At 39.1% G+C, this 25913-nt stretch overlaps 1 protein-coding gene across 11 annotated transcripts in view; it reads left to right on the top strand.

Annotated features, from left to right (window-relative positions):
• Positions 1-25913, top strand: part of AFF2 (ALF transcription elongation factor 2) — a 336498-nt gene that overhangs the window by 191661 nt on the left and 118924 nt on the right. For 7 of the 11 annotated variants that reach the window (XM_035541445.2, XM_035541440.2, XM_035541439.2 and 4 more), the window contains 3 exons: positions 10143-10235; positions 12945-12981; positions 13233-13284. In XM_035541445.2, coding sequence (XP_035397338.1) covers positions 10143-10235; positions 12945-12981; positions 13233-13284 — 182 coding nt within the window. The remainder of the gene's footprint in view (positions 1-10142; positions 10236-12944; positions 12982-13232; positions 13285-25913) is intronic. The other 4 variants (XM_035541447.2, XM_035541446.2, XM_035541442.2 and 1 more) reach the window with 1 other exon arrangement.

Here is a 25913-nt window from a genome sequence, read left to right as displayed (position 1 = left end):
GTATCTTTCACTTAATACACAAGTTAATCTTCAAAAAGAAAGCCACGTTACTGCATCTAGCCTTTGCATCCCTTCAGCAAAGTGAGATCAACAACTCCATTTGGTAATTGCTCATACATGATAATAAATGGCATGTTGTACTGGAAAATAAAAAAGAATAAATAGTTTTCTTTGGCAGGTTTATTCCAGTTTGACTTTGTATGATAAGTGGTAATTGTCACTGTTTGACAACAGCTGGAGTTGCAAATAGCACTAACTGCTCAGAGCTGACTAGCAGCCATGGGTCTACTGGGTGGTCTTTTCTTGGGGTTGCTCTAAGTTTATTCCAGATTGCTCATATGACCCCTGATAAACTATTACTAATGAACAGTTTGCTATTCCTTTTTGGCCAGCTGGAAGCAACAAAGACAATGCATGTCATTGTCTAGTAATGTAGATACACAATTTTTAAATGCTGGAGCACCAAACTTACTGCCTTTTAGTGCTTTTGTGGCCTTTTAACTAGCTTTCCAGGGGTAGGGGGAGCGGGACATAATGTTTGGAGGCAGGAAGGTTATGGACTTTGCTGCTTGTCTGCCCTGTTGTTAGGAGTTAGTTTGTATCAGTGTAGTTTGTTTTGGATGGTTTTAAAAAAATATAGGCATGGAAAGCAATCCTGAAGGAGGCTTGGTCCCACACAGAGCAGGACCAAGCATCATCCACTGCTGTCATATGTCTTAGTGGCGGTTCTGAGTGTTTAATGTTTCCAACCTCAGACACGTTAGCTTTGTAAGAAAGAATGAGCTGGGAAATGAGCAATCAAACGCGCGCATGTGACAGTGGGAATCTGTCTACCAGAAATACTCTGGAGCCTCCATACCTTAAGGCAGATTAAAAAACAGCTCAGCTAGTTTTGGCTTCAGTTTTCTTCTTGAAGCTGACTTATTTGGGTAAGGCTGACAAGCCAAAAAAATGTATGTTGTATCAAAACATCTTCTATAACATACGTACGTTTTTTTCTATACCTGTTGGCTTAGCAGGAGCGGATCAAAGGGTAGTGTTGGCATGATTTACAGGACACACAGATGCAGGAACAGACCTGCTTCAAGGCACAAGTGAGGAGAAGGAAATCAAGACTAAACTGTATGTTCTTTTCCAAAGACTAAAATTTCTGTAATAAATGCCAGGCTGTATGGTAGGGTTTCAGGTGATCGCTTAGGTCTTTCTGTAAGAGAAAAGAATTAATGGGTCGAGTGTGAGAGGCAGCAAGGACTCTCCCTCTCTGTTACAGGTGAGAACCTGTGGTTTGTTCTTGGCAACATGCTAAGCTTTTGATCTTATAAAAAACGGAGCGCCAAATTAGACGATAGAATGATCAGGCTTCAGTGTGAACTTTTCTGGCCATCCAGGGCTTGCTGAATGCCGATCAAGCTATCCACCCACGACTGTCCAGCTAATATTCACTGTGAAGTTCCACCACTGTCCTGGACATTGCATAAGACAAAAAAATGAGATAATCATTGTCCCCAGAGCATTCACAGTCTCTGATGTAGGCACTGGGAAGGTAATCATGCTGTAGGGGAGAGGGTGTTCTTCATACACTACGGGAGAACCAAGTCTTCAACGAGGACATACAGTGGGCTGGCAGCAAGAGCAAGCATCACATAGGTGAAGAAAATGTTATAGTGAAAAAGGAGAGCTTCTGTAGGGGCAGGTTTGAGCTTTTCTAGGTATTCACTGCGTCTTCACTTCAGCCTCAGAGCGCTGTTCTGTAATGGCATTCCAGTTGAGGTGTAAGTGAATCAAGTCAGAGGAAAACAACACTAAAAAGAAATGCTTCCCTGGCACACACCCTCAGGAAAACCCATGCTGCATACTGCTTGTGTGGCAGAATAAAAGAGATGTGGCAGAGTCTGGATTTTGAAGGCAAAAAAAAAGCAGCTTTTGTAAACGATTTCAATGAGTATTGTACAGCAGTGTGTGATAGCTTCATTTCTTTGTATTTGATGAGTAGCAACTTGGAGTCCAATTTTAATGAAAGCAAATCATGGCTTATGCAAAAGAATTTGGCTTTAAACTCAAACGAGTTGCCTATCCTGGTTTCTTCATTTCCCCATATATGCTGTTTCAGATAATTGATGCTCCTGTTTTAAGACTAAAGCTGGTGTCTTCTGGCACAAGTTGATGCTTTCAAATTCTGAAGGATTTTTAGGCTGTTTCATCATATTGTCAGGATGTGGGTTATAAACTGGCTACATGGGTCTAAAACATAGTGCTCAACATAAAAGGTTTGTGTGCTAAATCTACAGAACAAGATGTTTTGTAGTTTAACCATTTAATTTTTCCTGATGCCGAATTTGGAGATGTTATTTTTTCACTAGGTTGGTGTAAGTGGCTCCAGGAATTAAATGCTTTTTGTAATAAATTACATGGATAAGGCATTGTCATGTGACTACATAATTCACTGCTGCTGTTTGTATGAAAAAAAACATGAATTGATTATATCTGGCAACGTAAAGGAGATGGTGTAATGTGTTGTATAAATGTGCACAGTGGAGTGCCTCAGGGTAGGTGCAGTCTTGTTTTGTAACTGTAAATTATAGTTCTGCTCTCCTCTTGGTGTGAACCCTAAGTTTCAGAGAAGAAAACAGGCAATTCAAGACATGCTTTTTTGCTTGTGAAGCTCAGGATGGATGGAACAAATTACCAGATTCCCTTAAACAAGTGCCAGCAGTGAATAGTTTCAAAACACAGTTGGTTATTTACTTGGAGAAATGTTGCCAATGTTTTTTAAATTGCAAAGATGAAATTATATGTTGGTATTAGTAACTTTTAAAAGAATTAGCTTTTTATTACTTATTGTGCCTTTGTTTATATTATACAGTTGTACTGCCAGGATGTTATGTTGTATTTAACAGTTCAGTGCATACTTCCTATCTCTTGGGACCCTCATGAAAATTAGATGTGCCATCCCTGGAGATGGCTACAAGTAAGTATCATTCTGAATAAATAAAATCAATGGGATATGGCTGTGCATCTCAGTGGGGATGAGAAGCTGTTGAGAACAGGAGGTATTGCATTGGCCATACTGTCCACAACGAGACTTGATACTACGGAAAGGGCAACAAAGTCATTAGTGTAGTCACCAAGAGTGGCAGAAGAAAGACGCCTGGCTCTTCAGCTCTGACAGATACAAGGTACAGCTCTGACCACTTTCAGCCAGCATCCCAGATGAGCTGGACCACAGTGCTCTGGCAGTTCCATGATGCTGACCCACCAGTAGGTCTGTCCAGAAGAACAGTTACATGGAAATATGTGTGTATATATTATATATATGTGTGTGTGTGCATAGCCCAGCATCTCACATGTGCTTGGCAAAACTTCAAAGCTTTGACGATTCTCTTTGCATGCTGCCATTACAGCCTATCCTTAACAAATCTTAACAAAACCCCAACCTGTTGTGTTGCAGTCCACCATAACGGTGTTTTTATAGTAGGACCCTTAGGGAGTTGTGCTGCATGTTCCTGAAAACATCAAGAATGAGCAAGAAGGTGCTTGAGAGCACAAAAATTGAATTGAAGGACTGTCCTGTGCAGTGTGAGCCAAATTCAGGGTAGTTTTATATATATCTTCCATATATATATCTCCATATAATCTTCCTGAGGTGGGTTCTGAAGAAAATTATCCTGATCCCCTTGGTGGGAAGTATCCAACTTGTTTCAGAGAGGAGCCTGGGAATGGAGTAGTGTATGCACAGTGTGAACTGTCAGGGACTCAGGACCCAGCAGAGAGCTAAATCGTTTGACAATATTGACATGCTATCATATAGGCTGTGGTTAATTTTAGGCATGTGTAAGACTTGATAAATTGGAAAGCCAGTGGTGGGTTCATGTGGTGTAGCTTTGTTACTCTCCCCCTAAAACAGGCTCTTGAGCCAAGGTACCTTCTCCCTGTAACGGAGCGTTGTTTTACTTCTCCTACACAAGATTGGTTAGAGCAGTAAGTACATCAATCATGATATGCTATTTTTTATTGTCTTCTAAATGCTCTAAGCAAAGAATATGAGTGTTATTAGTTATAAAAGCTGCAGTATGAGGAAAATATATTGAAAAATGTGAAGTGTACAGGGGACAGAGAGTATGGGGAAGCTCAACAGAGAAAGAAAATGTCCATGCTGCTATCACTTTCTTTGTGTAACCAGTTCCCAAATGTTAGCAAATTAGGAAAGGAAAACATATGCTGTAATGCTTATAGTCAACCCCTATTAGCTTCTAAAGCACTTCCTATATTCATTTTCACTGAATTTTATTTCGGTCCTTTCCCTCCTTGTTAATGTGGAAAGGAACAGCTCTTTACCAGGGGAGGCTATGGAATGCATCCCATTCCCCAGCTGAGCAAAGGGAATTATTTGTTGTCATGGAGAAAATCCACAAGGTGAACACCATGTTTTTAGATTACGGTCAGGGAAATGGCTGCTTTTTGTAGAATAAACTCTAGCTTTTTAATAAGAAACTCGTGAGTGTGTGCACTGTATTTTCAAACGGCTTTCTAGTATTTTTTGGTACAGCAGCAAGATAAATTCTAGTGTGACAAAGGCATCGTTGCAGATGCTGCCACATTGTTTCTCTGAAAATACATGCTGGGCACTTGCCACTGGTAATAAATTTACTAAAATATTTGCATGAGTAAAATGGTTTCTGTCTTAATACCCACCCCAAGAAAGCTGACTTTCTCTTGGAGGTCATTAGGCTATCAGTGAAAGCTTTTATTTATTTATTTGATCTGTGTATTTATTTAATCTATTTACTTATTTGTTTTCCCTACAGGGAAAAATATTTGGAATCCCTTTGACGCAGAGAAGTTTTCTAAGTGCTGAAACATGATAACCAAATATATATCTGTGAACTTATCTGTCATCTCCCTACCAGTAATGTCCTAATGTCCTAAATCCTTTCCTCAGGAAGCCTTTGGCCCAGTATAAAGCAGGACAGGTGACTGGTCAGGATATTGCCAAATGCTTGTGTAAATTTTCCATTCCTTCGGAAGGAATATATATGAAAAACAACCCTTAGTTTTATTGCCTTTGTCATCTTTTAGGCTTTAGTGTAATTTGCTTATACATATATAAATATATATATCTCCTTTCTTTCCGTAGCCTTTCCCCAAAGATGAAACAGGTTGACATAGTTTTTAATTCAGTATGCATCACACACATGAAATGTGGCTGCCCCTCGTGCATTACTGGCTTCCCAGCAGAGAGAGTTTGATCAGGTTTGTATAAATGCAGAAAGTAGAAAGATACTGTGAAACAAGACACACTTTTTATTAAGACTGCATTGATAAATAGTTAATAAAACATTAATAAATCATTAATGGAGGCCCTAATAAATGGTAACTCACTTGGTTATCTTTATTCCATCAAGGCAGTAGGTTGCTTAGCGCCAGCTGTAACATTAAGTTTGTAATAACCTTGGAACATCTACTGATCATATATTAATTTTTTTTTTCTGAACACAACTTTTAACATAATGTGTAACCAAAAATGGGAGAAAGTTTAAAGGAGCAGATTTAGCTAAGAGCTAAAAGGACCGAGTAAGGCAGTTGACAGAGAGAATACCAGAGGTAAGGTCTCTAGCAGCAGCAGCCACCAAGTGCATTTATTGCTAGCTATGTGTGCCAGGCTGCTCCTGCTCCTCCTCCCCGCTCCTCCAGCTGCCCTCTAATGAAATGGGCAGAGTGTTGGTGCCAAAACTGCCTTTGTGATCTCTAATGCCAGAGAAGAGATAACAACCAGGACCGTTGCTTTCTTCTCCTGCCTTTTCGTTGACCTGACATCCACAAGAGGCAGTAAGGGTAGCCAAGAGAGATCAAACTAAGGACCGGGCAAGTGGGCTGGGGAGGGTCTTAGAAATCCCATCGTGTGCTACACATCCCTGTGCCAGTGCAGGAATCAATTCCGCCTAAGCCATTCCCGAGTGATGTGTGCTAATCTGTTCTTAAATGTGCCCCTCCAAAGACGGAGTCTGTGTCACCGCCTGAGCACTCTGTTTCAGTGCTGCAAAGTCCTCACCATTAGAAAGCTTTTTCTTGTGTCTAACTGGAATCCTTCGGGCTGCAGTTTAAGTTCATATCCACCGTAAAACTAGAGAATGGATTATTCTCTCCTTTTGCAACAGTCCTTTCAGTAATTGAAGACTGTTCTCAAGTCTCCCCTCTATTCTCCCAAGGGAAGTGGCATGAGTCCTATATTGTGGGAGACTTCAAATTAGATTAGGCTAAGCAGTTTAAAGTGCACTGTAGGAAGGGAAGCTGCCTCAGAGCGGACGCGGAGTACATGGTCTAGCTGCTTTTTTCCATAATGACCTCCTAGAGCCTGGCTCAATGCTTTTATCTGTATTTAAAAACATTGCGCTTTCATTTGAACAAGAAGGAAATGATGGAAAAATGAAATATAGAGAAAGGAAATAAATCTGGAAGGTGGCTATTAATTTTAGGGACTGGTTTTGTAAAGCTATTTACCATCTGCTTCATATCCCCTGTGCGCAGTTCTCTTGCTGTGGCCCATTCCTTAGGAACTGGCAGGTTTAAATCCTTCCCCAGTCCTCTCCTGTCTTTTAAATCCTGATTTGGCCCTGTACCTCTGCTGCCCTTAAAAAGTTTGCTCTTAGTAGTTGTATTTTCAGTGATTCATTAGACCTCTTCTGCATGTGTACTTCTTAGTTACTTACCTGAGGGCTTTTATAGCTGAAAAAAGCAGCCTGAGCTGAAGAGACGAGCGTGCCTAGCTCTAATAAATAAAACACATGGATTCAATTAAAACAATGTTTAAATAATTTTCAGAAAGAAGGATGCTTGATGTTACTACGTCAGAGGACCACAGTGACTTTCAAGCCAACAAACTGTGCAGGTTTACTTTCTCGTTTAATCTTCAGGTCTGTAAAAAAAAATTCATGCTTCCACAGCAGTCATCTGCCCACTCCAACAGTTAACATGATTTTGGAATTATTTTAAGTCCAAACCATGTGAAAATAAATCCTAACTTGATTTTGTGGAATTACTTTGTTTCCATTAAATTCCTCTTTAAAGCATTTCATATGCTCAGTTGTGTTATTGTTACTTCCAGGAATTTCTAAATACTTCCAAACTTGGATTGATTAAACTTTTTTTTTTTTAACTTTTCCTGGAAAAAAAAAATAATAATATATGGTTCCTTGCCTATTTTCCCAGGTGTTTACAAACGCGGATGTGTATATATACATGTAAACAATGCATATACAACACACACACTTCAAGTAAGTGGTTCTTTACCATCATAACATATTAGAAGGTAGATATATCAGCTTTCATAAATTAAACAGAACAGGACTTTGCAAGTACTTAAAGATGAGGGACCTCCAAAAGAAATCAGGACATTGCAAAGAACGCTGAAGTCATTAATTAAACAAATGACATGCTGATTAAACAAATGGCCTGCTTTCTTCTAGGATCCCAGTTCTGCAAAATAATGTGCGTGTGCTTAAGAAACAAAGCAGGAGAGAGTTAAGCAGCCAGTCACATCTCTGCAGGATGTGGGGCTGAGGTTCTGACCCTTGGCTGAAGGCAGCACAGAGCCATTGCTGTGTGTCACTCTGGAGCTTGGGGGTGTCCTGTGTGGCTCTGTGGGGCTGCTGGGACATTTTTAAAGGACAGTTTTCATAAGAGTAAACTCAAAACTTTATGATCATTCAAGCTTCTTTGGTCATCTCGCTGTAGGTAGACGTAGGTATGTCTCTGTAAGTAGCTATATACCTCCTCAGCACTTCCACACATATAAAGTTTCTTTATATGCTGGGCTTTAAACCCTTGTGCTGTTTTGCATGTGTGATCCTATCTGAAATTTTCTATCCAATAATTGAAGTGGAATGCTTTTGTCACAGCTAGCTTGTACCTTCACGATACACTTTGATGCTCATAAGGTCACTTGGTAAACACACAGATTAGACAGTCCTAACCTCACCAAAGCTGTCTTTTGCTTTTGACCTCAGTGTAGTCAGGATCTCTTAACTTATAACTGAATTTCCTCAAATAATAGCAGACTTGTTTTTAACTTGTCCCATGGTTTTATGTTTGGGTGTCCCCTAACAGGGAGACAGGTAGATTTGCTTACAGTTCAACCCATTCAGTTGGTACTGAGCAGACACCAGATGCATTTTGACAGTAAATATTCCAAAATGTTTGCTGGCATCACCTTCCCATGAACCCTAGGCTCTCTGTCCAGCCCTTTATGCCTGGGTAGGAAGGGACTGAGGTCAAGCCAATAGTTGCAATTCTAGAATATGCTTCATTTCTGCCTTCAGTCCTGCTGCCTGCCTGTCCCTCTTGCAATTATGTGATATGGTCTCCGCTTCATCGTTTTGCTATGAGATTTGCCACAAAGCAGCCTCTGTGGCATAGGATTTGGCAGAGGCATACAGGATTTGGGTTACATTATCTCACAGAAAAGTTGACCAGATGCTTAAATCTTTTTCTGCCTTCCTCCGTGCAGAGGTCAAGCAATCAGTGCAGTACAATTATTCACTTCTCATCACCACTCTGAGCTGCTGCAGCCTCACCCACCTGGAGGGACGAGCTGTTCACAAGCTGCCCCTTTCTGGTTGCCACCATTTGGGCTTGGGGCAACAAAACCAGGAGCCGGCAGCCCGCCAGGCCCAGCAGCCTGGCCTCCTGCCTCCGGGGAGGGTTCCTCCCCAACAGGGTCATCCCGGGCCCTGCTGTTTCAGGGCTCAGCCTGGCCTTGCTGCAGCAGCAGCAGGGTACAAATCTGATGGGCTTTGATAAAATATCAGTGCCTTAGAGGAGCGTGGGGGAACGTTACATGTCCACCTGATTGAGTGAGGACTGCAGTGCATAGCTTTTCCTTTTTCTTTTCCATGTGACACAGGATTTGTGAGGGACAACTGGATTGTTGCTGGCTGTATCTTCAGTGCACTAGCATCCCATCCTCTTGCCACACTAGCCATGTCTTTAGCCCAGATGCAACTGCCATGCTACCCTTTTGACAACAGCTTATTATTTTTTTTATTTTTATTTTTATTTTTATTGAATTGATTGTATTATGTTACATTTTTACTTGTGGAGTATTCGCAGTGGTTGTCAGAAACTTTTGTGCTCAGAAATTTTGTTGTGACCAGTCCTAGGCTTGATCACTGTGAAATAGCAGCTGGGAAGTTTGTTTTACTGCAGTAAGGATCATGGCTATTGCATGAAGAATTTCCTCGATCAGATCCCCTTTTACTGTTTGTCTCCCTTGTCTCAAAAAAGAATCAGCTCCGAGCTTTATAGGCAAAGAAAACAACCAAGACAAATATAACATCACCAGAGACAAGTATTACTGCCTGAATATTTATTAAATAAAAAACAAAGATAAGAGAGAACGGAGTGGCATCCACAATAAAACACACTCATTACAAGGGCATTTACAAGCTTTGCCTAAAACAACACAGTTGCATTTTCTGCATTTAACTGATTTTCCCCCTGTTCTGAACATAAGTTCCATTCTGCTCGCACTGAGCTCGGTGGGGTGACAGTTTTGGGCCGCAGCATGGAAAAGCCTGGTGTGCACTTTCTCTTCTGTTTTTATTTCATAGCCACAGGCACCCAGGTGCTTTTTTTGAAGACAGCTGGAATACGTGTGTACAAACGATAAATCAACAGATTGATCAGGAAAAGGGCATGTTGGTTAGGTGGTCTGGTAATCAGGTTTTCACCCGAGATTTGGATTTCCTAGTAAAGGATGGGCTTTCTGTGTAACTCCATGCAAGTCACCCAATTCCCTTTCCAGATCCCTTTCCTGCTTGGGCTTTGCAGGTAAAGCCCACTTCTCTGCCTATGCTGACTTCATCCATACAGCTTGAGAGCCTAACTAGGAAAGTGGAATCAGGTGCAAACTGATGAAGACACATGTGGCCAAAATGTGCATGACTAAAACCTGTCCTCACCCTCTTTACCACACATGCTGCCTGTTGGGTAGTTCACATGTTTACCTACCACAGAAGGATGAGTGGTGATGCTTCCTAAGCAATGACATCCCCCTGGCTCAGTGGAGCATACGTGATCATTTTTTCCTCTCTTTTTTCTTTACTTACATGAATTTGTTTTCAAAAGCATGTTTTTTTCTTCCCTAGGAGATGACCCATTCCTGGCCTCCTCCTCTTACTGCTATTCACACTCCTGGCAAGGCTGAGCAGACCAAGTTTTCTATCCCAAGCAAGGTACAAGTAAGCTATTACCAGTGACCTGATTAACGTTCTGTTCTGTTGAGTGTTCTTCAGTGGAAAGTTTATTTTTTTTAACTGGTTCCATTTCAAAGAATTTCTAAGACTATTTTTAGTTGGAAATTCCCAATCAGATTGTTGTTACTAGTAAGGCTGCTTATTTAAAGCTGCAGAAGTTACAGTGGAGGCAAAGTGAACTTTATCTTTCTTGTTATGAGAGTCATTCTACATCCAGTGCAATATGTTTTGTTTGGTTTTAATTGTTATTTGTGTAACACAATGGCTGATAGGGCATTCTGTGTCTTTGTGATTGATTGCATGATGACATTTAGGCTGCATGGTCAAATTGTGGTGACTTTAAATGTTTCTGCCTGTGAACAGTGCTAGGGCATCTGTCTACATGCACATTCCAACGACACACAGCTACATAACGCAATGCCTGGTATTGCCCTTCTGAGAGCATGCACTCAGCAGTTGCCACATCGGAAGCACCTGGCTGGAGAGTACCTGCAGTTCACCTGTCATGCAGTGAATTGTTAAGCTGTATGATTTGAACATGCCTTTAGCCCAAATTCTGGTGTTGCCTTCTAGCTGTGATTCTGGTAGTACAGTTAGAGATCAAGCCTGCACCCAAAGCAAGCATTACGAGAGGTATCTTTTGCTGGGACCTGAAAATCAATGAGGTGATGATGTCTGGGGAAGGGTGAACTTCCCTAGGGTAGGAACTGTACACCGGTCTGACATGGAGCCACATACATTCTAAAGGCAGGACCTTGAAAAATAGCTTTTAAAGCTGTACTGGTACTGCTTGACATTATGGTTCAAGCAATCACATCCTCCTTTAGAAGCTGGAATGTGATTTTCCTCTTACTGATTTTATCTGTTTGGCAGATACTCCCCTGTCTGAAATGCAGTCGCCATACTTAATTGGAAATCATATGAAATTAGCAGTATCTGTGGCTCCTTAAAAATAACAAAGCCAGTGCCCAGAATGTCTTATTTTAATGGAATGTGATTGTTACTCTTCCAGCACTGCCAAAGTCAGTGCAGTTGACTACTACAGCAATAAGTATCATAAATCATAATCATACCAGAGTATAATCCTCACCATAAATTTGGTTAAAGTCTGTTGAACCCACTTAGGTGAAAGTAGATTCCTATCTGTGTGAATACATATACAAGTATGTGAGAATAAAGTTTTTTGCCCACTGGAAGTTGTATTTTTTTACTTTATACAATCTCTTAAATTAGTGCTCGGTTTTTGATGGGCCCCACGGTCCTGCAGGCTGCTGCTATCTCCATTGAGAGCAGTACTAGAATAGGTTCAGAGAAGATAAAATTTTGTTTTGCTCTTCTTTTCCTATTGTTTGCTTTGAACTTTTAAGATCCACATCAAAGTTAATGATTTCTGGGCAAGTTAAATGTTGATTCTAAAATTCTTGACCATATCACTTTAATATAAATTATAAATTAGATTTTTTGAGCTAGCATTTCAGGAAATAAGCAAGCGCATAAATGTTAGCTAGTTTTACTTCAAAAAACAACAGAAATGTCTTTTCAGAACATCACCCTAAATCAATTATAGCTAGCCAAATTATAGATCTTAGACATAACATGGCTAGATTTTGCAGCCATATAAAACAGAGGCACTATTAGAAGTTCTCAGCTTAACTACAAAACTAAGAATCCTCATGAGAAACATATATAAAAAATGTGATAACAAAGACGGAACCTATCAGACCAATTTATCCCTTTGACATTCAGATTTAAAGTGCCATGTTTACTCTTAGGGCATGATTTACTTCACAAGGGACTGACTGACAGCACAGTACAATATTAGGAACTAATAATGCCCTAAGAGGAAGTGCAGTGAGGGCTTTAATGACTTTAACATCCTACAGAACTAACACTCCCAGCAAAGTAGTGCCTGGCTGTAAGACGAAGTTGTAAATAACACCTTAATTTCAAATGATCAAACTCTGCTTGGAAGGAAAACTGATTACAATCACTGTGGACTGTAAAGCCTAGAGAAAAACTAAGGAAGAAAACAGTGTGGCATTAAGGGAGCAGCTTAGCTATTGTAAGCCAACAAAAATCCCTGCATTAGCATTCTCAGAGTTACGAGCCAGATTCTTTGCTGGTGTAATGTTGTATTTCCATTGATTTTGTATGGATTTGGACCAATGTCCATCAGGTGAAGAAATGCCACCTGCATCTTTATCAAATCCTATGTGTCACAGCCCAAATAAAAATGCTGTGACTATCAGTAAAAGGTTACTGTATTTTCAAGCAATGAGATCAAAAAAGAAAGGCAGTGGTGCTAAATCTAATGCTTTTAAATTTTACATCATAGATGCCCCATACACACATCTATGGCCAAGCCTGGAACAGGGTAGACCACTGTTGGTATAAACCATCACAGTGACTTTATTTAAAAAAACAGGGGGGGAGCGGGGGCATGTAGATTTACAGCAGAAGAGGACAAGCTCTTGTCTGAACTGTGAAATTGTCCCTCAGTGGTGCTCTGTCTCCACAGTTAATGTTTTTTTTAAACTAATGTCACTGGTGTTGCCTTAACAATCACGATTCCTTCCCTGTATCATCTCCTTCCCTGTTTCTTTAATGCTAGTGCCCTTCATCTAGCAAGCTCAGAATTTTACCTTCTTCATCTCATTTAACTAATGCTGACATTCTGTGTGTTCTTTTTTGTAGGACTCCCAACATCTGACCTCAGGATACAATGTACAAAGTAGGTCTTTATCATCCTGGTCCTAACAGTCAGGGTTGTATTATTTTTTTCCTGCTTAACATCATTAAAACAAAGGCTAAAAAAAATTAATTTCTATGGTGCTAAAGCAGATCAGTTCCATTTTTTATTACATGTTATGCATCATGGCATGTTGTGAAACCAAGTATAATTAGATGGGCTGACAGCTTTGGGTGCATTTTAATTCTACAGTAATCTTTTGACATTTGAAAATGTGTTTCCTTTGTTTGCAGAGTGGAGCGATCCAGCAGGGAAAGTTGCAACTAAGTCAGTGCCACAAAAGTCGTAAGTATTATTATTTCCAGCTTTAAATCTTGTTTTAAATTTATCATAAAGAATGAGCTTATTTCTCCAAAGGTAACTAAAATCTAGCTCCACTCATAATCTTGTCCTGGTGTTCAGGTGTTCTCAGTAGTCCTTAAAAATTAGCCATAAACCAGTTTTATGTTTTCAGTGCCTATTACTATTTCTTCTTTTTAAGCATTAGCTAACAGAGATATGTATGAAAGATGAGTTTATTAAGCAGAAATAATGCTGATTTTAGTTGTACAACTTGCCAAAATTAAATCACTTTTATGCTTCTCTCATCAGATACTAAGCCTCTTACAATAGAAAATGCAACCCAATGAACAGATGATGCAGGAATTTTAACATTTATACAGTGAGGAAAAGTTAAATACATAGTACAGAATGATACTACTGGCTGGTGTTGAAAAGTGGGTCTTGAGTTTCATACATTTTGAAACAGCTGAAAATCACAGATGGTCTATAAATATGACAGTTGAAAATTGTGGAAGAGCTAATTCTCCGCTGTGATAAACCATTTTTCTTTGGTGCTTCTCTGGTGTTAGACTGCAATAATGTGGCAGTGGGTTGAAGCTGCACTGTTTTCCTACTTCTACCCCAGCATCTCAAAATAATTTACAAGTAGAAATTAATTACTTTGAAAATTAGGTTGTTGTTTTTATACTTACTAAAATATGTGGGTCTGATTTCATTTCAGAGCTGCTATTGTATTTTAGTGTTCAATAGTTTTAAACTACCAAATGCAGAACTGTACTAGCTTAACTGAAGTTTGTGTAAATACAATATGTTAATTTAGAATGACTTCAAAGTGTTTCTGGTGGTTCCTCTTTAATCTAGTAGGGAAGCGATTTTAAGTAAATCCCTATATGGGAAGAAAACTCAATGGAGAGAGAGCTCCGTTTATTTATTTATTTTTAATTAATTTAAATACATGACTTTTTAGTGCAAGTTCATGTACAGTAAAAAGCTTGCTGGAATTCAGTGATGTCTCTGTGACCATGTAAGAGATCTGGGACTAGACTGTGGGTGCCCAATTCATTGATACACTCACCAGGCTCTGAAGGTCCAGTTCTTTACTCGTAAAGTCAGCTCATGGAAGTACTCATTCAAATAAGGTTAGTTCCTTGCATAAAGCTTTACAAAACTGTTTAAACAGTTAAATCAGTCTTAAAATTAAATGCTCTATTACTAAGATCAAACGAGAATTGGGTAGGAATGCTAGGAATAATTTGCATGAATAGCATTTGTTTATGAAACTCAGTGTCAAATTAGTGTCTCCCTTTTGCTATTTTGGTTTCCAGTACGGACTGATGATTTTTTTTTTTTAAAGAATCTAGCCAAACTAGACCCACTGTTCTTCATAGCAGAATGGGTGCATTCATGTTTCAGAACATCTAAGTGATCCAAACCTAACATCAAGCACATTCTCTAGTAAAAAATAAAAAAATAAAAAATAAAAAAATATTATTACATCTTAAACTGATTTTTCTTCTAAAGCAAGTGTATTTGGACTCCACTGTGAAAAATATTTTAGTGAGTATACTATAAAATACAATATTTCAATAGTTTGTAACCAACAGTAATAGACTTGTCAATCATGGTTTATAGTTATAAGCTGAATTTCAGAAGAACAGTGCTTCAGAGCTCAGTGGTATATAGTGCATTTAATGGGACTAAAGCTCTCTATAGGAAGCCTGATATAAAACCCGAAGACACTGAGTACATTTTATGAACCAGTTGCTCTCTGTTCTGCTGCTTGATCTAAAGTTCCAGTACTATCAATCAGATTTCTGCTGCAATGAACTGCCTTCTTATGGTAGGTGATAGATTTTACACATGAGAGATCAGAGCTGCAATAAAGATACTTTTATTTTTAGCTTCCAAATGAAGATCAGCTAACCCATTACTATCACTTTTTCTCTTTTACTGCAGAAAAATTGTTAAGGCAGCTTCCAAGAATTTCCATAGGGCTTTGTGAGGTTAGAAGGCAGTCCACTGTGAGACTTGGTATTACAAGGCCAATTTGTTTCTTTAGATCTGCGTGTGTAGTCACCACCATGTTCAATCGGAATTATTGTACTTTATAATGAAATTAAAGCAGAAAGTGGGGCAGAAAGAAATAATGGTCTTAAGTAGTTAGGGCTGGATAATGTGATCCAAACAAACCCTGATAGATTGACAGCTCCTGCAGTAATTGTGTATTTTAATAATTTAGTATTTATCAGAATGCCGTTGTATTAGAAAGGATTTAATCTTTCTAACATTGGGTCATTTCAGGGACATTGGAGTGTAGGAGTAAAATTACAGTCCAACTGATCCCCGGTAATGTTTTCAGCTACACTGTCAACCACTCAGCATGATCTCACTGATTTCAAAACTGTATCCCCCACCAATTCCTCATGTATTTTGTCAATAGGAGGCTGAGATAGTTGGGGTTGTTTGGCCCAGAGAAGAGAAGGTTCTGGGGAGACCGTATTTCAGCCTTCCAATACATAAAGGGGGCCTACAAGAAAGATGGAAAAAGACTCTTTGCCATGGTATGTAGCGATAGGACAAGGAATAAATGTTTTAAACTAAAAGAGAGTAAATGTAGATTAGATGTAAGGAAGACATTCTTCACTTTGAGGGTGGTTAGACAGTGTAACAGGTTGCCTCGAGAGGTTGTGGATGCCCCCCCCCGAAAAAGTTCAAAGTAAGGTTGGATGGCACCTTAAGCAACCTGATCTACTGGAAGGTGTCCTGGCCCATGGCAGAAACTAGATGATCTTTAGAGATCCCTTCCAATTCAAACCATTCTATGATTTCAATTTGATCGAACCTGAAAGGATTTGGGTTTGCTCATCTATATCCTTTCTTAGAGATCTTTTTCACCTGGACATTTTTCTAGATATTTTCCAACTTTTTAAGCTAACGTTCAATTCCAGGGAAAGTTAAGTTATATTTTCTATTTACAGTGACACTCTTACAGACTCCATTGGCTTGATTAGAAATCTGCAAAAATTAGTACTAATGTGCTTGAGTTCACTGTATTACTGAGTTATACCATGAGTAGTTGAGGCATGTGTGCAGAACAAAGGTGCTTTGCCTCCACGATGTATTCTGCTCCAGCAGCCAAGTTGCCTGTACCTCATTACAAAATTCAAGTGTAGACACATTGACATCCTGAAAGATCAGGCCAAAGGGATGATGTTGGGATTGCACTGAAGTTCTGCACCTACATTGTACACGAGTGATCAGGAGTATTTTAAATAATTCATGTAACTAATATCAGATCTTAATTTCTACTCAAAAGTCTTGAAAATGAAATTTTGAACCACTGGTGTGTGTGTAGAGTGTGGTGAATTTCTGTAGCTGAAATTGGTCTACGTGAAAGTATGGCACTTGGCTTCCTTTTTCTCTTTTTTCTTTTTTTAATTTCAAATTCACTGTATGACTCCATTGGGTGCTGTGCAGTCAGTTTTCATCCAGTCTACTCTGATTAGCTTGTTATGAAGCATAGCAAGTAGGAACAGATAAGGTGTGCAACCAATTGCACTGAGAAGGATTTTCTGTCAACTTCCATGAATTCGAGGGTACATACTTAGCTCGCGACTTAGGTTTCTGTTATATAATTACCACTGCGAGGATGTCATCCTCAAACATCCAGTTCTTTTGTTCTGTTTGGTTGTTAGCATTTGGCCTCGGTCCAGTTGGAAACTACCCAGAACCTTTTTAATCAAGCACATCCTGTGTTTCAAAATCATACTGCAGAGTAGTCTTGGGTAGTTTCCATAAAAGCCTAGCTAAAAAGAAGAATGTAATCATAATGGTATTCTTCCCCTGTCATAAAATGACTTCCTATACTTACTGTATTAATACAGTATTAAAAGGCCCTTCTCATAAGCTCAGAGAACTACCAGAAACCATTAAAAAATTAGATCAACAAATTTTTATGGATCAGACAAAAACAGCTTATTTTGTCTTTATAAGGTTTTTGTGATCCATGATACTTAATGATAAACAACCTGTGTGGGGGCTAGAGGACAGCTAAATACAGTCGGCTGAAAAGCAAAACAAGCAGCTAAAACCTTTTATGTGATATTTCAGAAAAGATTTTTCAAAGGGAGCACACCACTGGCTTCAGCTGGGCCAGGATTTCACTTCACAGCTTTAAAAACATTTCCGTAAATACCAATACTTTTCTAATCCCAAAGATTATCATAGTACTTGATGGAAGTCTGTTTGAAAATGGAAATGTGCTTCTTGACATCTAACTACTTTTCCTAAGTATCTAATGGCTTTTTGGAAGTTCTCCACAGTGTCAGGGATAGCCACCTGGGAACATGCAAACCAAAATTTGGCAGCATGTTCAAGCTATGAATTAAAGGTGATTCACAGTTTGAAATGAATCAGCATGAGGTCCTTATGAAGAGTAATCAGACATCAAGAGGATTTTACACTAAGGATTGTATATTGGATAATGCGACAACACGTAATGTTGTTATTCAGAATGTTCAAATCAAGAATCACTGATGAATTCTTAACCTTGAAAGGATTCAGTTTTTAAAACCTGGGATGCATTCAATGTTGATGCATTATTTCCCGTTCAATAAGATGAACCAAAAACTTGTAAAATTCATCTCCAAGTATAATAGGGAGAATGTTTCTATTTATGTTTCAACTCCATATATGAGATCCAGTCACAATGCAGCCCAGATGTAACACACTGAAGAAGCTGAGATTTTAGTATTTCTAATTACAGTTTTTAATCAATTGTATTAAAGCACAAGAGCGTCAATTGATCCCACCAGTGTTGATAGCCTGCTTTTTTTTATAGTGTACATTCATTTTCACTTAGTAAGTGTGGCAAGCTTTAATCACTAGACTAAGTACTGCCTGTTTGTTAGAAGTGGGAAGTTCCAAGGATATTCCCTCTGGGTGAACTGGGAAGTCATGAATACAAGGGACTTACACTGCCGTGGACAAATTATGATAAGTGAAACAACACTGGCATGTAATTGGAACTCCATTAATCTTTAGAGAGCTACAGTGCACCATATTAAAGGGACAAATAGAAAATGAAAATAGAAGGTCTGTCTGATGAGACATCATTCATCTTTCATATTTACTATTTTGTTTTGCTGTTTAGAAGTTAGCTTTGCATCCTCTTGCCCTGATAAGTTCTTACATATTATCACCTGGGATTTGGAGCAGTGATAACCAGTCACAGTTGTATCATTTTGTTCTTCACTGCCACAGGTTTCTACTTTTGAGCAATTGGAACTAAAACATACAAGCATTTCCTATGGCCAGTTGCTCATAGAAGCAAATTTTCAAGACATTTCAGCTGCTGTTAAATATTTTAAAATTCAGTGTCATAATTAAAAGCCATGTATCCTTGAAGATAAGCCCATTATTCAAAATAATTTCTAAATTAGACTTTTAATTTGTTTTCATTATTTAGCTGGCTCACATACAGTTTAACCGCCCTGTCAAAATAAAGTTATTTCCTAATACATTCTTCTCCGTGATCTCTTTCTCCTGACATGTTTATAAATCTGTTTAAAAGATTGTGTGAACAGAACTAAATTAATTCTCTTATATTTTGCTGATCAACGTTGAATAGTTTTTCTTGACTATCACAGACATATAATTACTGCCCTTAAGAATTCCTGAAACAAGCTACCTAACTGCAGTATTGCCAGCATTGATGATTGCAACTCAAATAAGCATTGAAGCATTTCAATTTCTTTTGTTTCTATATAAACCTTCATAAAAAAAAAATAATAGTTTTGCCCTAAAAATTGAAATACTTTGTTCTCAAGTAGGATGCATCGCAGCCAAATACTATCACTGAACTGTGACCACCAAAGTGTCAGTATTAATAGACAGGTAAATGACGTACATTAACATGTTTGGGTTCAGGATGCATTTCCCTGTCTGGTAAGTATCAGTTACCATTTTGGAAACGAGTAAGACTGAAAATCTGCCACAGGTTTCCCTGTAGTTAAAGAGCTTTTCCACAGGCAGCAGCATATGTTGTGCCTTCGTGGCTTTAGGCCAGTCTGAAACCGACCTCCCAATTTACATTTCTGTGGGATGGAATCACTTCCGAACTTCAGTGCAACTTCAAACATTCATTTTGAAAAAACAAATGCACTTGGTAAATCTGAACATGTAAATCAGGATAGAGCAGAGAAAGCCACCACAGACAATACCTCTCCCACCCATTTGTCTTCTGAGCTTCACACCTGCTGATAAAATGCACATAAACTAACTTCTTGCTTGCTTTCTGGTCACCTTAGTTTGGACATTTTGTTTTAACTCTGACCTGTCAGTATACTTTAGGTTCAGAATGCAGCCATTTCTCACTTTTTCTTCCTGACGCTCTTTCCTCTAGTCACTTTAATTCTTACTTTCATATCTTAGTAGCCTGAGACAAACTGAGACAAGTGTCACCCAGGTTCATCTGCACCATACTAAAAAATAGTTGTAGTCGGAAACGGGTGATAAGCTTGAAAGAAGAATGGGTTTTGCCAGGAAACTTGGCATTTATAATACCAGAATGGGCTTCAAACTCCCAATTTGTGTCCTAGATATCCTAGGTAAGACTAACAACCACTTCTCCTAATATCACAACTTAATCCTTTGCATCTTTCCTCTGAACTCCTCTGACAACCCCAATAATCCACCACATTTTTCTCAGCTTTACACCGTCTGTCCAGAGCAACTTATATTGCTACCATTATCCTTTGGACTGAGGGCTCAGCAGGGCTCCAAACCCTATCAATTTTCTGGCCAGAGGGCTTATTTTTTATGAAGCGAAGTTCTCACAACACCCCATGGGGCTAGGCCACGCTCACTGCATTATCCTGTCTTGGATAGCCCTTGGAGCCACGGATTGAGAATGACTTAACCTTACAACGTATAGGCCCTCCCAAATGACAAAAAAATAAAAATAAAATAAAATATTCCACTCTGCTGTGCTAATTACTGTTCTGAGTTCCTGGAGGAAGAGCTGCTTCCCTCGCTTGTGCCCGTGCACCTTGGAAAAACACATTTTGAGACTTTCCTAATGCTGTTACCACTACTTCCTGAAGATATGATGTAGCTCTTGAGGAGGAGGAAGACTTCTATAGCCTTACCCCAGCAGGTGCAAACTGATTGTTTAATTGAAATCCATGTTGCAGAGAACATGGGATGGGTCTAGAAAATTGGCAAATCTAAAGTTATTTCTTAATTTCCACGGGAGCTTTTTATCCTTCAAGATACAAATAGCAAAAAAAATTAAAAAATAAAAAAATAAAAATCTGAAGGTAGTTGAGCTTTCAGGAAGTTGTCCCTTACTGAAAAGTCTTGTTTACTCAAAATACTTCACAAAAAGATCTTCCCAGATTTTGAAAGAAAGATGTTGACTCACGTACCTTGTATTGACAAGGAAGGCTTCAGTGCAGCTGTCAGGCTCATCTGAGTCTGTAAAAGTAGTAAATACCTCCAGTAATGAGGGGATTGCTTTCGCAACTACCTGCCTACCTGTTACACTCGATTCAAGTATTTGCTTCTTCGATATCCCTGATAAGTTACATACATTTAACTGCATTTTGAGGACATATATGTGCTTTTCTGCAGAGAGAGAGGAACGTGAATCTGTGCTGCCCATTTTTGATTTAGCATGAATTTCAATAGCTCCAGACAAATTGGAAGGCCTATACAAATCATATAGTTTCAAGTCTGGCTGTGTGCTAGACTGGAATTTTTGGTTAGGTCAGACCTTTATCTCAGCTTCTTTTTGTGGCTCTTTATGGGGAGATTGAAGAGGAACTGAAACTGGTGACCTGTCTTGACCTTTAGTACTGGATTAAAATTCCAACTTGCTGCCATGGCAACGGGGCCTTGAAAATTAGATCCTGACAGAAGCAGGGAGAAACTTAAAACTGCAACTGCGGCACTGAACTGAAGAAAGGTTGCTTACAATTGTCAGTGATAGGCTTTTAATTGAAATAATCTGCCTTTCCTTGTGCTTAACAAAAAAATAAGGAAGAGAGAAATGAGAAGAACAGAAAATTGTCTTGATTGTTTTAGGCAAAAATCTGCTGCAATACAAGGCGAAGCACGTGCTTGCAGCATCCAGCACCACCAGGCTCTGATATCAGAGGTGGCAGCAATCGAACCGATGTGGTAAGAAGGGACCCAGACATGCACTCATAAAGGTCTAAACCACCCAGACCAGACCGCTAGCAGGAGCCAGACAGTGGCCAGTGTTAAATCACAGGTTAACTTTCTTTCTTTTCTCCTTTAACCTGACACCAGAGATCAAAAGAGACATCATGGCGTTGTGTCTGACTCCCAGGATCCATGCAATTATCTGTTCTGTAAATGTAAAGGAATAAACATAAGCCAAATAGTGCTATTTCAGATCAAGTGTGATAAAAGTTACTCATTTTCCAATCTAATCAATGCAACAGTCAGACAGAGATAATAATGCAAGTCCTTCACTGCTAAAGGAGGTTGTTTTTCTTCCCATAAAGAGCAAAATGCAGTTGTAACCTGAAGGGAGAAGGCCCTAAGGGTCACATAATGGATTTCCTGCTCCTTTTGCACTTGATCCAGGAATCCCCCTCATCCTCAAATCCAATAACCTTGAATATCAGGTTGTAGCACCTTCCTGTGTTAACCTGTGGCTTTGCCAAAACACCGGGGGATCCTGAGGATGCTCCGAGGCCCCTGCTCTCCTTCTCGTGGTGAGGAGTGACCAGACACAGGGGGATGATGCCTCCTAGCAGCCCCACTCCTTAAAGTCCCTGTAGGAATTGCCATCTTCTTTATTAAAAAATAAAAAATAAAATTAAAAAAATCTCATAAAAGTGCATAGGTTTTACATACCAGATAAAGGAGTCTTCTTAATGGGCAAATAGGGTTGAATTAGATTAGATGCTCTGTATAGCTAGATAACTGCTGCAGAATCAGAATGGATTATAGCTACCGTGTGTAGGGCTAACAACTCTAGGTAGATGGCATTAAATTTTTGGAAGAGATAGTTTGGTCAAAGCTTAATTTCCACACACTGCAAAATCCTAAAACCATGTTTGGAGTCTGAGTTCAAGTAGAAGGCATGCACATAAAAATAATTCCTTTAGTTTTCTTTAGACTGTACTACCAACGTATTAGATTTTTTGCATATTGGTGTATTGTGTGATTATAGGATCAGAGGAAAAATTACAGGTGTTTACAACCACAAAATTTTGGATAATATGTTTTGTAACATTTACTGTGTGGTTTAGAGATAATGGTTATCACTAATACTTTCAATTTTCAAGAGCAGATGACCATTAGCTAAGTGCAGGTTGCATTGAAATAACACATTATAATCTCATCTTAACAAAACACTGATTTCTGGAGTAGACTGTTGACATGATACATAGCAGAAAGCAGGTGAGTAGATGAGCAATGTTCTAACAAAGGGAAATAAAATCCACTTAACATTTTCCAGCCTCTGAGTTATGTGCTTCAGTAATGTCAGACAGTTAAAAATAGAGGCCATTCATTTGAAATTTCAAGTGTCAAATTAGTTCCTAGAGTAAGTTAGTTATTTCAATGGAGTTACAGTCAGAGATTAATTTGGCCCATCCCAGTGTACACTTGCCACTGTTACCATTTCTTATGAAAGCACCACTAATTCTGCCTTTAATTACTGTCAGACTGTAATATAGAGCCCTAGAGTATCTGGCAATAAACTTTTTTTGCCAGGAGGGAAGGTAAAGAAACATTTAAATAGGTTTTTAAAATAAACATGAAGTCTCTGAAGAGGTACTGTTGTAGTATAAGCTGTATATCAAAATATATAAGCATCTAGTTGTAACAATGGCTTTGTAAACACATTACCGAGCAAACTATGAAAAGTAATCCACCAAGGGGCTGTTTCCCTAACTCATAAGCACTAAGTTAAGAGACCAGTGCCATAAAGTAGATATGTGCTGTTAAAAAATACTTCCTTTTTTGTGAGATTATTTTAAGCCGAATGGATGATTCTCTTTTATTTTTAGATGTGTATATTTTTATGCTTGGAAATATCTGTATTTAAGGAAAAAAGCCAGCCATTCTTGTAAAGGCCATGAATAATTCATTAATATGTGAACAGGGTGCAAATGATGTTAAAGGGTGGCTGGCATCATAGTGCCGACATGCACCTCACGTGGGCAGAGCGGCAGCGGTGTCATGCAGTCCTACCACAACTGCTCGCTGGCTTTTTGCACAATTACCATATTGTGGTGTATAATGAAAAAGTCTTCATACTGTCATTGCTTTCAGCAGCCTGCAGGCATGGCCTGAGGAGCAATTGGAGCCCACCTCCCGGGGCACGCACAGCCTCCTCGCTCCCAAGACCTATGATGGCTTGGTGAGCTTCCAGCTGCTGCAGGGCAGCCCCACTGCAGCAGGGCTGCAGGCTGCTTACCCAGGCTGCACGCATGCTTAGATATTACAGCAGTTTTGGAGGCCACATTTTCCAAATAATCCTGGCACAGCTGTCGATCAAATGTGCACATTGCATGCCTATGTGTCCCCACCCCAAACCAGTTCAGAGCAGCCTGCTGCAATATAGAGAAGGCATGAGGTAAGCCATCGCATGGTATGAGTCCTTCTGATCTCATGTTTGCATCTTGCCTCATGCCTGGCTGAGGAGCCTTCCCACTGTGCCACGTTCATGGATAATGTCAAGAAGGGAAGGGGGATCACAACCGGAGCGTGATCTGAATTCTGGGTTGATGAGGTTTTTTGCATTTACCCACTGCATCTTCAAAGCAAACAACAATATTGCTGGTGACTACAAGGGGAGTTTGCTCAGAGAGTGTGCAGCTCACTCTCAGAGGGATTTTATTCAGGAAATTGCAAAACTTGAGTAAGAGAAGGTGTTAAGTGAATTATATACAAACTGGATATGGAATTAATCTGCCAGAGCCAAAAACCAGTAAAAGCACATGTATTGCCAATTGCCATCATTTTTTGCAATTTTGCAAATTGTGCAGCTATACAAATATTGAGCTAAAAAAACAATGTTATATTCCTTCTCCAAAATACAAAATTGGTTATGCTATTTTGCTTCAGTTGGTATTGCAAACTATTATTATTATTAATAGACTCTTGTGAATTAAAAAAACTACCCGGAGATTGATATAGCTTAGATCCTTGGTAATATATGGTACACAACTCAGACTGATTAGTATCAGTGAGAGAGCATTCATTGATTTTGTTCGCCTCATCTCAGCCAGTAGAAATAATAGCTGTTTAGGGGACTGGTGAAAATTTGCGTAGTTGAAATCTCAGTTATGACTGGTCATGGTGCTGTTGTAAGAAGTAACCGGAGACTGAGACTGTTCAGAAGAATGAGCACTGTGCCTGGATATGAAGATTTTGCAGGATTCATTTATTAGTATAACAACTTGGCATTTCAGTGTTGTTGTTTTTTTATAAAGATTTAAGGCTTTAATAAGCAGCTGTTCATGTGTAGTAACTTTTTTAAAAAGTCCATTCTGCTAGGTAAAATTTCTTCACGTGTTATCTATAGAACATGTACCATGCATCATATTAAAAGAAGAATAAAGCAAACACAATGAATCTGTTAAATCGTAATGGCTCCCAATCGTGACAAATTTGCAGATTAAAGCTCATTGAATACACATTTAAATGATAGATGATAATGGCTTGGAAAGAGCCATTATGATCTGTTTCATCAATAATCCACATTTTTTTGCCTTGTAACTACACCAAGGATGAACATAATGGATAGTGCCTGATGAAAAAAATATTTTGTTTATGGAAGAGAATCAGAGAAAAGAAATTCTCAGATTAACAAATTTAAGTGGTTGTTACTGTTTGTTTATATTGTTTATACATGACAGATTTTTCCCATTATTAATATTAATCATTTACAGCACCACAGTTTGTACTCAGAAAAAAAGCATGTTTAGTCTTAATATCCCTCAAACTGCAGTTTATTTCACTGAGTTTTTGAAAGAGTAAGTAAACAGAATGAAGAAAGGATGCAGAGTCAAATGCTCAAGGTTTTCTGTTGCAGATTGTTCAGCACTCGTGAGCACCCAGTCCCACAAAGTTGTGAGCAGCGTTCAGTGGGTTTGTGACAAACTTGTCATGTTTCCCATGCAGAAACACATGCTCATTTGCTTAATTTACTGTGTGCTGGGATTTGTTGTGCCTGCCCAGGACAGCCGACAGGGTACTCAAGCAGTTCCCAAGTGCATTCAGTTCAGTCCAGATGCTGTTGATGTGTTTCAGCACTCAAGTGCACGCACGTGTGGAAGACCTGATGGGATTTTGTTGTCAAAAACTTCAAATTGTGCTGAAAAAAAAATTCCTGCTGAAATAAATAAATAAATAAATAAATAAATAAAAGAGGAGAGGAGAGATGAAGGTAGACCCAAGCATTCTATGTTACCAACTCTTAGGTGTAATCTCAGGTGCAACTATGTGTGTGATCTCCTGCCTGGGTTAGGATTTCGGTGGTAAGTGCCTTCTAGGACTGAGTTCCTAAAGGCCATTTGTTAGGCAACAGCAAAACTCTGCAGGGTGTAAGGGATGACAAAGAGCATCTTTGTGGGTCTTGTGTTGTTTTC

This window comes from Cygnus atratus, chromosome 13 (assembly GCF_013377495.2).
Source record: "Cygnus atratus isolate AKBS03 ecotype Queensland, Australia chromosome 13, CAtr_DNAZoo_HiC_assembly, whole genome shotgun sequence".
In the NCBI taxonomy this organism is placed as follows: Eukaryota; Metazoa; Chordata; class Aves; order Anseriformes; family Anatidae; genus Cygnus; species Cygnus atratus.
This window is presented reverse-complemented; position numbering and strand designations above follow the sequence as displayed.